This window comes from Pelmatolapia mariae, linkage group LG22 (assembly GCF_036321145.2).
Source record: "Pelmatolapia mariae isolate MD_Pm_ZW linkage group LG22, Pm_UMD_F_2, whole genome shotgun sequence".
Taxonomy (NCBI): Eukaryota; Metazoa; Chordata; class Actinopteri; order Cichliformes; family Cichlidae; genus Pelmatolapia; species Pelmatolapia mariae.
Window position 1 is genome coordinate 29,763,514 of NC_086245.2, and position 15,205 is coordinate 29,778,718.

At 39.6% G+C, this 15,205-nt stretch overlaps 1 protein-coding gene across 8 annotated transcripts in view; it reads right to left on the bottom strand.

Moving 5' to 3' along the window:
- trappc9 (trafficking protein particle complex subunit 9) overlaps window positions 1-15,205 on the bottom strand; it is a 248,090-nt gene that overhangs the window by 121,894 nt on the left and 110,991 nt on the right. For all 8 annotated transcript variants that reach the window (XM_065471289.1, XM_065471291.1, XM_065471290.1 and 5 more), the window contains one exon: window positions 13,971-14,089. In XM_065471289.1, the coding sequence (XP_065327361.1) occupies window positions 13,971-14,089 (119 nt within the window). The remainder of the gene's footprint in view (window positions 1-13,970; window positions 14,090-15,205) is intronic.

The following is a 15,205-nucleotide window of genomic DNA, read 5'->3' on the forward strand; positions in this document are numbered from 1 at the left end:
TAGACAGTAAACTAATCCGTAGCTATTGTCAATATTATTTGGGCACTTACTCATACAATGCAAACCCAGGTGTCTCTGCTTCATGAGTGTAAGTACTTCCTGTGGATGATAAAAGAACCATTTCATCCAGAGTAATTTGATTTGTTGTCTGAGTGTTGACTAATTCGCTTACATACTGTTCAATCTGATTATAGGTTGTGAGTCATGTAAGGAAAGGAAAGAGGATGAACAGCAGCACTGCATTTTCTCAGGGACAGAGTTGTATCTGTATGAGATGCAGGCTGGCTACTGCAGACACGCAGCATTGCCTCTGTTCATGTGTGATCAGAGGTAAACAGACGACCCACGGGTGCCTCAGACACCAAACGCCTGCTCCTTTATGTAACCCTGTGGTCCAGTACAGGTGTCACACCATTTACCAGCTGGAGAGACTACAGGAAGAAGCCTCTCATCACACCTTGGACCCCCACTGCTGTTCTTATAAGTTATCAGCAGCAGTCGACCACAAAGATGTGAAACCTGCTTTGAAGAGCTGAGAGCAAATTATAAACTGCATGCTGATGCACACACACACTAAATATAAACAAATAACTCGCCAACAAAGACCTGTCAGAAGCACGTTGCTACACAAACATCCTGTTGAGGGTGACTTTGGTGCATCCAAAGGTGATCTGATTGACACCGGTTCAGTCATTGACCATGGGCAGCATATGGAGCCACGCTTGGCCTGCCTCACTGGATTTCACACATGGATTCAAGTCCAGCAAGCATGATGAAATGCTTGATTCTCTACTAATTTCACCCCCTAGGCTTGCATATACCAGCAATTTCACACTCACAAACGAACACATGAACACACAAAAACACACACACACACACCAAGCTAATAAACAAAACTTTACCGTGACCTTCTTGGGGCGGGGCTGAGTTTTTCACTGAGCTTCATTTACTTGATCACAGCGGGTTGTGCTGTCTTTGATATTTTTGGACCTGTTACTCCTCCTTGCTGTAGGAGGTCATTTCTAATTCATAACCTGCCAATTAAAACATTAACTTAAAAGTAAATGTTTCCATATTTAATTGGGCTGTCAATTTTCCCCAGAAGTTGGGTTGGATGACATGGGTTAGACAGCAAACACCTTGCTCAGATATACGTTCTATGCTGCTCATGCACTGCTTTTATCCACCATTCTAACAGCCATCAAGTTTACGTCAAGGTACTTTCATACATTTCACTGATGTGTAACACACATCAGTAGTGCTAGGTGCTAGATGAGGTGCTGTGATTTATTTATTTTTTTTGTCTGTATAATGTAAACAGCTGCTGTGTTTCGTGTGATGATTCAAGCTTGTTTTGCCGCTAGAGGACTTGGGCACCGATCATTGAGATGACCATGAACACCTCAGTATAGCAAAATAGTCTAGAGTCAGATGTGAGACCATCTGACCAACCAAATGCAGCAGAAGACTGATCATGAGCACAGCAGAAAAGAGATAAAGGAATGGCTGAAAAGGTGGGTAATGATTCGGGTTGTTTTTTTAAGCCACAGGACCTTAAAGGAGCTGAACTACTCTATATATCAAATTATTCTGGAGTTAATGTCAAGCTAAAGCTTGGCTAAAATTGGGAAATGCAACAGGATGATGATCCCAAGCACACTCACAAAGCTAGAGAATGATTGAAGGAAGAAAAAAAAAAAAAAAGATCGAAGTGTTGATCATGAAGAGGATTCAGCCACAAATGCTGTAGTGGAAAGTTAAAAGAACTGTGCATAAACAAATGTTCACAAACCTCAATGAACTGAAGCAACATTGTAACGAAGATCGTTTGAGAGAGGTTTGCGGCTACACGTGATTCTATAAGCTTTTAAATCATGGGTGTATTTTCACGGGAGTCCATAAGGTGCAGTATAAAAAAAAAAAAAAAAAACCTGTACAACTGTAGCTTTCACGTCACATTCTGGTCTGTTAAATATACGCAACAATATTCTATTCATTATATATTTCTGGTATGACTGCAACTAACAAATTGCCAAAGTGGAGTGTTGGAGTGTAACAGGTTCCATTTAAACCTCCCTGGTTTTTATGTAGAACCAATTTGGCCTAAAGGTTAATCTTCTTTACACAAATTTGACTTCAGATTTGAGTAATATTTTTACCATTTAAATCCTATTTGCACATTCTATTTCTTCACCATCATTTTAAATATGACATATATTTATGTTTAGGTTCGGTTTATTAAAAGATAGAAGACAAAAGTACCACTAAAGAGATCTTTCTGAAATCTAAAGACCTATGGGGACAAGCCAGTCGACCAACTGTTGCTTAGCTAATAAAAAGCTGCCTGGGAGCTCAGACAGAGTTGTGCATATTACATGAGTAGTAATTAGAAAGAAGAATACAAAACTCAGATGTCCCTGGGGAACATGTCTTAATGGACCAGATCATTTGGCCATCAGTTAGAGACAGAAGGTCCCAAATCACAGCGTTAGCACTAACGTAGCCGTGACAGGCCATCAGGGAAAAGATGAATGACACCGACTCGTCTTCCCTGTGCATTTATATATGAGCACAGCCAGGATGAAAGAGCTAATACTGAATAAGACGACTCGTGTTTCTGCTATTAGAAATGGGTGCTCCCTTTGCATGTTGCAACTAGGCTCTAAAGATTTCCTCTGAAGCGACAGGCTTGATGACTCTCAGAGGAAATCAAGTTCTCCCTTTCACAGTTTGCTCAAATATAAACGATTCTCACTTGGGTAAAGCTCAGAGGTTTAACTTAATGAGTGATGCATTCACAGAAGCTAACCTTTAAAGAAAAAGAAAGAGCTACATGTAAGGCAAACAACCAAAAGGGGGTAAAAAACAAGGCTCACACTCAACTGTAGTTCTGTTTTGTTTGTATTTTATATTTTATCAGAAGGAAATGCAGTAAATTATACATCTGAGCTCATCAAACCGCTACCTGGAGCATGAAAGAGTCTGTAGAAGGTCTTGCTTACATTTTTGTAGCAAAGACCAAAACAGAGGCAAAATAAAATATAATAAGAAATCTAGAAATCTCTGGAGGCTTCCACACTACATCTTGGTGACACATCCCCCAGCCTTAACACCATCTATTTTCCCATTTCTCCCCGCTCATGTTTCCTCACGTCAACTCGCACTGAGGCACGAGCGATGTACCTGCTGCAGCCCGGAGACAACAGGCGGCCATATGCTGATAAAGTAGGGGAAATATAGGTGCTATGGGCACAGCTGTGGTTCACAGCCAGGATTTCAAACCGCAATCAGTGACGACTGTGTAGTGCCAACAGGTAAATAAAGCACAGGGAAATAAATGGCTTGTAGGAACAAATCCAATGGCACTGTGCAGTGCGCGGGTTTTCTGTATACTTATAGCTCATGATGATTATGCCTTTTGGTTATTCTCCATTATTTTACATTCCCTCAACTCTCGAGAACACCACAGTTAGAAATCTAACCAACACCTGAGAACTGTGGCACTGTGAACATTTTGCATAAACACAGATGGTGATCATAGACATCAACAGCAGGCTCACAAAAGTCAACAAAATCTTTTCTCTTTGTCGCAGTAAAGTTCAGTTCAGCCTTCAGACCGATACTATCCACCATGATACAGCAGCCAAAGCCAAGATGTCTGGGTACACAGGACGTCTAATCATAGGTTAACTGAATTATTGCTTTTATCCTGTGTCGCTGTGGATTAGGCTGAATAAAACTCGTACATCGCTATTGACTTGTTTACAACCAAAGTGAGCTTTGATATCAAAGCTTTCTGTTATTACACCAGTGTGGAGCCCTGGAAGTGAAAAACACAGTACTTCATTTTTCAGCTTTTGTTATAAGCATTAGTTACTGTACTGAGCAAAAAGCCTCGAGCCACACCTTGGAAAAAAAAACAAAAAAAACAAGGTGGGGAAATAGGTGCAGTGATTTATTGAATCGTGCAAACACACACGGACATACAGTATATGAAGCAAAAAAACAGAATTTGTACAATTCTAATGAGCTTAAAGTCAATATTTGGAATGACTAACATTACTCTTCTCATGGGAGTGACACTGCAGCGTCAACTCACATTCTCTGCTAAGACTCTGCATGTGCAATTTTCTATAGACGTCAATAACTAGCGTTTTGGATAAAGACCGGTAGTAATGGATAGCCCGGAAAGAAAATGTGTTATTAACTGTGCTGAATTGTATGAATTGTGTTCCTCTTGAAAAAGCTCCTTCAGGTAAAGATGAGATAATAATGTTCACTTTGTGCTGCACTTTTAGATTTCTTGGTGAGATGCCATTGCTTGGCCAACACTAAACATCCCATTCATTCATTTTCAATACACTGGTGAGTGGCATTTAGATAAATTTGCATGCTATCTGACGTGGATTCATCTATAACTTCAGGGTCATTGTAGTATGACGTCTACGCAGCAATAATAATCTAACCACTCCCAACCAATCTAACCATTGGGGAAAAAAACATGACAATAATCTAATAACTATTTTCCACTGTCAGAATGCTATAGTCTCTGCATTGCTAGCAGTTGCTCACAGACTGTGTCTATTTATTTGCCTCTGAAGCAGAAAGAGGCCTTCTCTATTAAGCCACTTCTAGCATGTCTAGAAGACATTAAATCTTGGATGTCCCTAAACTTTCTAAGGTGTAATTCAAGCAAAACTGAGGTGATTCTGTTTGGTCCTAGTGGACCTTGTGAACCCTCTGCTATTGATTTGGGACCCCTGGCAGAGTATTTTAAATCTGTTGTTACAAACCTGGGTTTTAAGATGGACAGTGATTTTAAATTAGACAGTCAAATTAGGGCTACTGTCAAGTCCAGTTTTTATCATTTAAGGCGCTTGGCAAAGATAAGACCTATTTTATCCAGGCAGCATCTTGAAACGGTAATCCATGCTTTTATTTCATGTCGTCTAGATTACTGTAATGCTCTGTATTGTGGAGTTAGTCAGCATCTTCTCTCTCGTCTGCAGCTGGTCCAGAATTCTGCTGCACGACTTTTAACCAAAACTCGTAAAAGAGAGCACATAACTCCCATCCTGGCTTCACTCCATTGGCTGCCTGTATATCTTAGAGTTCATTTTAAAATTCTCATGTTTGTGTTTAAATGTTTAAACGGTCTTGCCCCAACTTACCTCTCTGAGCTTCTGCATCCTTACTCACCCCCCAGGTCTCTCAGGTCAGCTGACAAGCTGCTCCTGGAGGTACCCAGGTCCAAGAGGAAGCTCAGAGGGGACACAGGGCCTTCTCTATTGCTGCTCCTAATCTGTGGAACAGTCTGCCCCAGCACATTAGAGAGGCCCCTTCACTGTCCACTTTTAAAACACATCTTAAAACCCATTTTTACTCCTTGGCATATGACACAGTCTGACCCAATTTTATTGATTTTATTGTTTTGATCTAATGTGCTGATTTTATTGTTTTAAATGTAATTCTCATCATCATTTTTTATACTATTTTATTATTGTCTTTGCTATTTGTGCTAATTTTATTTATTTTAATGTCATTTTAATAATCATTTTATATATACATTTTATTTATTTTTATATTATTATTTTTCTTATTTTTTAACATGTTCAATGTATCACTCTGGCATGTCAAGTGTACAGCACTTTGTGTTCAGCTGGGGGCTGATCCGAAAGTGCTATATAAATAAATTGCTTGCTTGCGTCTAGTCTTGAATAGTTGCCATATCAGTTCATCTGACTTAACTACTATCCAACATTTTAACTAAATAAATGGTGAAAATAAATGGAAGGTGTCCAACTGTTAATGTCATGTTAACTGAAAAACACAACCTAAATTCTAACAAAGTGAAGGCTTCTACTTGGTCTCGCAGTGGATTTCCAAAATTTTATGGTGTGATATGGAATGATCAAATCAGACACGATAGAGTTCAGTCTTTCAGATCGACAAAATGCTATTTGCACTGACAAACTACATAGCTGATGCAATTAACAGTGGGTTGAAACAACAAACCCATATTTTTCAGAAGTCTTTGGAAACATTTAACAGTCATTTCAGATTTGATTCACAGCGTCATGACCGGTTTCAGAGTCTATAAATCTTGGGGTTGTCACATAACTAAAAACAGCAGAAAAAAAAAGAAGCTATATGCAAGCAGCTTAGTTTAGCATGATGGGACCGAGTTCTAAGGTAAGCACAGGTTGTGGTGACACGCATAAAATGCATCAGTTGTCACTCTATACACCCATTGCTAAAACAAAGCACAAAAAAAAAAAAAAAAGTGAGAAAATGCCACATCTTGCGGAAAATGGCCTGACCCAAACCTGCAATCAACTTTAAATGCTTAATTTCTTCCCTAGGCACAGCATCCTATAGCTAAATTCACAGTCTTCAAAAATCACAACCCAAAGCGCTATACAACTGAACATAAAGTTGGTTGTGGATAAGCCAAAGGGGAGAGAAAAGAAAGAACATTTTTAATCCTGCGCCATGGAGGAGAAAATCATTCAGTTGTTCAGTTGGAGTTTCACACTTGGGCAGACAACTGTGGCAGTTATAAATATCTCTATCACGAGCCGGGATCTGTACATGTGGAGAGAGCTGGGCTGGGCTTCTAAAAATAGCAGGCAGGTTGGCTGGCAGGCAGCAAGCCGACTCTGACTGTCTCTACTGGATTTGATTAGGCCTGAAGAAGCTCTGCCCGCCCACCCCCAACACTCACCCAACTGTGTGTGTGTGTGTGTGTGTGTGTGTGTGTGTGTTGGACAGCATTTCTTTTCCAAAGGCATAGCTCTTTCTCACTGCACACAGTCACAGGCACACTCGTCTACTGTTTCAAAAGTGCTTACATTAGCTTTTCTCAAGCACGATTCAATTTTCCTTGTTGCCAGGATGTTTAAGATGAATGTCTTGGCATATATGTGTGTCTGGGACTTACCGACAATCTGAAAATAAATAAAACCTTGCTCAAGTTATGACATAGTAATGGTGTGTTATGAGGTTCAAAAGGTAACAAAAAAAGAATAAATTCTGGAAAGGTTTTTGAAGTTTGCTGAGTCAATGCTTCCTGAAGAGATTTCGAAAATTTACCTCCTAAACTCATCATAAGAACTAACGAATGTTTCTACATTAACGAATCCAGAATCATCTAGATTTATGTTTATAACCACAACCTCACACAGCATTACTAGTTTGAGGATATTTTAACTAAATATTCACATGAGCTGAACCCCATTTGAACCCATCGGCTCGGGCACGTGTGTGAAATGTGTGTCATGTGTTGTCTGGTTTCCATTTACATCCTATTCAAAAATCTAAATTTTCCATTGTTGTGAATATAAGCATGACTGAATGTTTGTAACAATGTTTCAGACCATTTAAATTCTTCTTTTTTTTTAGTCTGAACTGCTAAACTGATTTTTCTAAACTTAAACTGTCATTTGCACTCTTCTGTCACTGTTTGTGATTATGTAGCCACAATCTTTGACACCGTAGTGTTTTTACTGCTGCTGAGTGTCTTTGTGGACTTTAGTCCTATATGAGCTGAGAAGACCATGATGAAGTTAAAACTAACCAATAATGAATAGTTTTTTTTTATTGAAATGACCGAAAAGCAGAAAGAAAAGACTTCAGATCCAAAGAGACTCAATACACAGAAACAGCAGATAGCTGTGCAGACAGATTGCTGGCTATTGCATTAGCATGCTGAGGAAGCCACAAACAATTCCAGCCTGACAGATGTTATTATTCTTTCACAAAAACATTATCCAAGTGCAAATCTATAGGCTACAGGCTGTTATCATTTTCACTCAGTGGAAGACTAAGGCACAGCTAAAGAAATCTGACAAATGGAGCAGGTTTTAGGCAAAGACCGAGTTTCTTTGGTTCGGATCATTTCTGCTGAAGTCTCTTAATTCACCGAAGCCACCTGAGGGTCCTGAATGTGTGGACAATTCCACTGAAAGCTGGTGAAAACGACTTGCTTGCAGCTGGACAATGAAGTCATTCTTTAGAAGGAACAAAATGTTAGTATTTTAAGGTTTTAATATTTTGTTTGAAGTGTTTTAGAGGTGTTGATTCAACTGATAATCAGAATGATGCCTTCACATTATTACTCCCATGCAACGCTGTGAAGCTACTCAGGAAGACCTCAGGAAGCTACAGATCAGGGATGAGGTATACTTTATAAACCAACAGTGAAATTGTTGAACAGACACAATTATACATAAAGTATAAGCAGAGAATAGAAAAGGCTCTGAGCATCAAATCCACTTTGGGAGCCCCTGTCAGAGACATTACTGCAGAAATGTCTTCCAAATAACCACCTGCAATGAGACTATTTCATTTCATATTTGGCTGGGTTAGGAGGTGCAAGTCACACAGAAAATTGTGCACTCTAAGACCCCTGATGCTGGCACAAGGAAGCCCGGTAAAAGCTTTCTCTGTCCTAGAATGTTTCCCTCAGAGGAGCACATACATCTACACTCTAACCTCAATCTCTATACTCCAATAATGTGGCATTATGAACAGGAGAGCAAAATTGCACTGGATGCAGTCTCACAGCATGCTGGACATTTGGCGTTTTGAAGATAATCGTCGAACGTGTCTGAGGGGCCAGCCTATTTCTGTAGCACAGCTTCCCCTCAAAATGCCCCCGATGACATCGAGCGAGCGCCAAAGAAAGGTTCACAGGAGGGCTAAGTGAATGAGCTGGACTGCACACCAGCCGGTGTTATAGTGAGTCATGCACAATCACAAAAGTGGGATTACTGTTACTCAAGTCACCCTACACTAGAATCCCCACAAAAAACTCTGCAGCTGCTCCTACTCCAGGTAAGTTTCATGTTTTCAACAGAGACAAGCACATCAGATGTTTGTGTCTACGACCAAGGTTCTGGCACCACAATCAAATAGAACTGAGCTTCACGAGGTGATGGACTCCCACTGAGGACAGACTGAAGCATAAAGCTATGATGACGAGGCGAGTAAAGTAATTGACAGTGTCAAGGAAACCCAGTTAAGGACATGCCCTCGCTCTCGTAGGAGATGAGTGACTGAAGATTTGAAGATAATCGGGAAAAACGGCACATCTGAGCAGCCATGTCTCCTTCACCTACTGTGGATCCATTCCACCCTGACAGTACACACACATTTTCAAGCCCACAGGCATTTGCAGTTTGGTAGAAGCATTGAAAAACAGGTGTTAAGATTGAGCGATGGAAGGTCAGTGAGATAAACATGTGGACTCCTCCTGTGCTGAATACAGATCAGTCATGATTGATCGCACTTACTCATAGTCTGCAAATATTCATGCCAAGAAACACCAGTGCCAGATAACACATTGACCATATTTACAAAACATGAAGGAATACGATTTATTGAAGAAAGCGTGTAGAAGCATATGCCTGTCAATTAATAGTAGACAAATTTGGTATAGGTGCTAGAAACAAATTCACACTTCACTGGCCCAGCAAAGACAGAGATACGCAGAGAACAGAGTACTGTAGTGCCAAGCCAGTTTGGCTAGAAGGGTTTCAATTTCCGGTGCATCTGTCCATCCATCCCCCGGCCAAAAACCGCTATTATCAGCTAATACAAATTCTCTCTCACCCAATCACACGCACACACACACAATGACGAATTAATAGTATTCATATAACAGTAGCTGTATGCTAAAAGGCACTAAAACATGGAGAGAGTTCATAAAGGATTATCAAATGGTTAGAAAACCATCCCGTTACAAGAGCAATGTTTAAAGTTTCTATGATGTAAACACTTTTTCTTCACTGGGTTTGTGAATTAATGTGGGTTGCTACTATGTCTTACCAATATAGAAAGAGAAGACGAATGGACGAGAGAAGACATATGGAAGAAAGCGCTGCTGGCATTCACGCATAAATTGCTTCCCAGAAACAACCATGTCGCAAAAATATCAATATTGGACAATCCCATAAAACCACAGATTGGATTTAATAACAGCAATTATTGTGCTCAGCGCCAAATTCGGCTCTCTGCAATATCTGTGCAAGTGCATAATGGTTAAAATCAGTAAATGCTTGCTGTCAATGCAAATGCTAAAAAATAAAAGGGCAAAATTTAATGAGGTTCAAATGAGTCGTGGTTAGCAAGCTAGAGTATAACTTGGCTTTACTATGAATATGGTTATGGCAAGTTTGTAATTTAAGTTTTTAACTGAATTTGAAAAAAAGACCAACCTTATACAGTTTATCCAGGTTAGCAGGTGAGCTAATGTTAAATAACTTTAGCCAAAACAGAGCAGCTCAGGGTCAGATGTGACCCCCAAAATCAATAATGAATTCACTGTCCTTCTGATGTTGGCCGTTCTTTTCCCCTCGACGCTGATCAGATTCCAGTTGGTAGAGGCTTCATTGGATAAAACTGGGTTTTGTCTCACAAACATGAGCATATCTGCTCATGCAAACAAATTTCTTGCCACCCCAATGCAGCAGCAGCTAGTACTTCCTACTTCCTGAAGCCACATAATCCTTTGTTTCCTACCTTATGTGCAGTTTATACTGGAATCTGTCTTGTACTGTGAGCCTTTGTCCTATGTAATGTATGTAATGTAATGAATGTAATTGCTGTTCCGTGTTGATGCTACAGGGTATTAAAGCTGCATAAAGCATGTTTAAATTTCAATGTCCGTCAAGAAAGTCTGAGATGTTATACACCAAACTTGAGCCTGACCTCTATGGGTGCTTTTACACATGTATCCTCCTGTTTCTGCTTTAATTTTATTTGAGTCTACTTAACGTTTACATTGGTGATGTCATACAGAGTGCCTATTTAAGGGATGGCGTCCTCTATCATCCTGTGCCAAGGGGTGAAATCAAATTCTTTTGACTGACAGTAAGCCGTGCAGCACATGAACCTTTTATGTCCCCTCTCTCTGGTGTCATAACGAGGTCAGTGATATGAAAGAGACTATAAAAACATAAACAGCGTACATGTCAATATAGATCTGTATATTAAAGGAATACATTTACCTGATGGTCACCACTACTGATCTAATGGCTTAAGCAATCTTTTTCCTTTTTACTCAAAATAAACCAACTGGGCTTGACTGTTCCTTACAATCAAACAGATTTATTACTATGTTAGCTTGTGTACTAATACTAAAACAACATAGCTGCTCTCATAAAATCTTGTGGTTTGCCATTAAAGCTTTAAAGCCAATGAACTTTAGCAGAGTGCACTTGAAAACAAATCAGCTGCTCATTTTTGATCAACGTTGAGTCGGTACGAGCAAATTCTGTTTCTGTCATTAAGGAACCCACCCACATTTCTGCATGTTTCAGAGCTCATTATTATATAACGTTTGTAGCAGAAGCTGGGGTAACTTCCTAGGGAAAGCATTTGTGCTAATCCCTTCCAAAGCCAAAGAAGTCGGTGGGTCCAACTTTGGGTGACAGATTGTTGTGGTGTTGTACTGATGCTGGCACTCTTATTGTTTTATTTTGGTGGAAATGTGTGAAACAGACTCTGGATTGTCCACTTTTACAGCAACGGTGCCTCTTAAGCAGTCCATACATGGTCCACACCCGATTTTGACTGAAAGCTTTCAAGACACACAAACACACAGCTTGTTAGAAAAATCACAGTTAATATTGGGTGTACAGTCATCCAATAAGGATAGAATCCACTCACTAACCAATCACTAACAGCAAAAAACACCAAACTTATTTGCTGGGATGTTGAACAATGCCATACCTGTTCCTCCCTTGTACGTCAAAATGCATTAACAGTATGCTGGGTCCTGTAGGTTTGAGTCAAAGTGCTGAAAACAATACACTCTATAACAACAATGAGTCATACAGCTGCAAACCCAGAATAAATTTGCTATAGCATACAGGCTCAGGCGTCTATTGTGCACACAGTGAAATGAATCACTCTGGTGTCTACTCCATGTCCAACAATACATCTACAAGAAAGAAAAGAAAAAGCTCACATCCTTACAACCTGCTCTAAGGCAGAACTCTAGCACGACCAGAGTCTCTTTGTAATTGGCTTTTTATGGAGGTTCGTGCACCATATTCTGCTTTTAAACCCAAATCAAACTCTGCCTCTAATAAGCCTAACCACTGATTAAAATGTCCAGCCCATCTTAAACAATGGCTGGTTCTTTTTCCACTTACAGTATGGGCAGTGGATATTTAACAACTTATCCAGCAAATCCAAAAAGATGAGAATTCAGAGTTTTACCAGAAAAGGTGTTATGCAAAATGAGAAAGAGATAGTACAGAATGAAGAATAAAAAAAATCTTCATGCATCAGATCCAACAAGACACAATCAATGACGTTGGCCTAGCGTCATTGAGAATACATACAACTCTGTCTAGGAATTACAGAAAATTAAAATAGAATTTTGATAATACGATGTTCTCTCTGAACAAACTAATATTGCAGCTGCTTTTGACCTTGCACTGCAGATTATCCAAACCATAAACAAAAAGGCTCAAAACACAAAGAAATCCTGTCATTTAAATTCCAGCTCCATATTTTTGTTCTTTGTCTCTGCATGATTCTAAATAATCCTCATGCATCTCATCCTGGGCACTGGTGCAGTCCCTCAGTTCATCCCCTGTCTGAAAAAAGCTGTTTACTTTCCTTCTCCCTCCCTTCACGCCAACTCGAACAACAGGTGGGTGGGGCTTCTTTGCTCATAGCTAAAGCTCTGCATCTGAGTTGAATATATTAGGAATTTCTTCTCTCACCAAAAACTGAAACCAAGGTTTTAGAGCAGGCTGAAGCCTGAATGTTGGTTAACAGGAATTATTTATACACCAACCTCATTTTGTTAAATTCTTGGCCATGTATGATATGAGCTTCAACTATTAATAATTGTATACACTTAATAAAAAGATCACAAATATTTTACATTTTGTTGTATGTTTTTTTTCTGTTTAGATGGCCATTAATCACACAAAACACACAAAAAACACAAATATAATAAGCAGTTTTGCATTATGCAGTATAACCAAATCTTTACATTAAGCTAAAGTAATATAATATAAAGCACAATATCCACTTTTTGTTCATCTACGATCATTTGGCCCAGTCATTCTTTCCCTTTATAAGATAATGTAAGTGCTAGAAGCTTCTGTAAAGACTTAGACTAAGTTCACCAAGGCTTAGATTATGAAAAAAAGTTTTTGTTTTTTTCCCCTCCCAACAATTAGTCATCATCCTATCAAACTTTTCAATGGAAAAGATGTGTTTGGTAGCACATCTGAACATCAAACAAAATATGTTTTCTCTCTGGATGATTCATACAGGACAGAAAGCTTTCACAGGTATTGTGGCATTGTGACTTTCAAAGGCAGCACAATGCAGTCTCCACACTTGCAGGTGTCTGCTGTGCTACAGGTGAACCCTCAGCAACTAGACTCAGTCAGACCGCCCATTTCTACCCTTCAGATACCCACAACTCCTCAGTGAAACTACATCCCCTGCTGATCCTGTGCATTCTCATTCTGCCGGTCTCCTTTCCACCACTCTTTATTACCTAGTCTAATTTATTCTCCTGTTCACTCTTGCTATTTTTGTACAAAAACCCAAGATGTTCCCCTCGTGTCTACAGCTCAGATTCAATGAGCAGAGTGCATCAGGAGCCAAGATGTATTACCATCCACATAAACGCGCTGCTTCCACAGACATTTACCAGAAAGTCTAACTGATAGTAAATTGTGCAAAACCATGCACACACAGTATACAGAGCTATTGGTGTGAACAGGAAGAGAGACAGAGGCAAAGTAAGAAAGTAAAGAAACTAGCCAGAGATACTTAACATTTGTGAAAAGGTGCAGTGAGATTGGACAAGGATGAAAATGGATTTTCACTAAACCATACAACAAGCCAGAAAGCACAAGAAACAGACTGTTTGCATTTTGAACTGAGCAAAAGTTTCCTTCCCCCCACGCACTTCAGAGAGGCTTTTATTTAGTCACCTTAATGTGGCTGTACTCAGCCTTGCTGGACTCGCTGCCGACGGGCTTGGTTTCAGCCCTGGGTTTGAGGACTTGGCGGAGGGGACTGGAGATTGGTAAGCCCGTCACACTGATTCCATCTGTTGACAAAGCACAGCGAGAAAAAAAACAAGAAATCATTAAACTGAGGTTAGCAAAGCATTTGCATCATTTGTGGTTCGAGTATTTCTACTACTGTTGGGTATCATTATAAAATATTGTCACTCCTGAGGTTCCTTCATGGGGTAGTGTTTAGAAAGCTCAGAAAGACCTAAATTAGATCTGATGCAAACCAAAACAACTGTTTAGTGTTTTTAAACAGAATCTGTCTTTTGACAGACAATTCACTCAGCATGGCAGGTCTACAATTTCAGCAGAAGCCAAAACTATCAGGAGCAACATGCTGTTCCGAAAGGTCTTGATTAACATTCATGGTCATTCTGTAAGTTCTAGTGTGTAGTGCTGTCAACATATATTGCATTACACTGAGAGATCTAATAATTTCTCTGCTGTCACTGACATAAAATCATGTGTACACACAACAGAGGCTTACCCAATGATACAAACTTTATCATTTTTCTTATTAGATAGCAAACATAGTTCATCTATTGTATCACAATTGCTCTACGGCCTATCCGATTTTCAAACTTTTAAATAACAGAAAATCTGAGATCACTGGGTTTATGGTACTATTTTGTGCATGAGGATATGAATGAATGATTTTATGTCCATGACCTGAGAGAAGCAGCATGGATACAGGAGCAGCTGCACAATCAGCAGCTGTGTTAGGCACCACCAGAGGGGCTGCTTTGCTTTGAACTCACTGAAACAATACACAAAAATGACGCCCACAGCTTAAGCTCTGACGTCAAAGGAATCATGTCACTCTCCGACGTCAGCAGGATAAAAAGCCCTGCAATTTCCCCCTAGAGAAGGGAAATTACCGGCCTTTGCAGCAGCTTGGGCTATTGGGTTCATGATGGACATATTCACAAACTGTCCAACTCTAAAATAGCTACATAGAAAACAGTTCAATAGAACCACATGGAACAGGACTTCTGTCAAAGGGACTTGCTTGTACTAAAGGATTACACTACTGTGCTGTTAGAATTCATTTAAGAGAAAATTTGGATTATGCTAAAAATACAACAACAACCAATAAACATGGAAATGTTGCAATTCCGACTAACAACTCGGCAGGAAAAACAAATGAATAT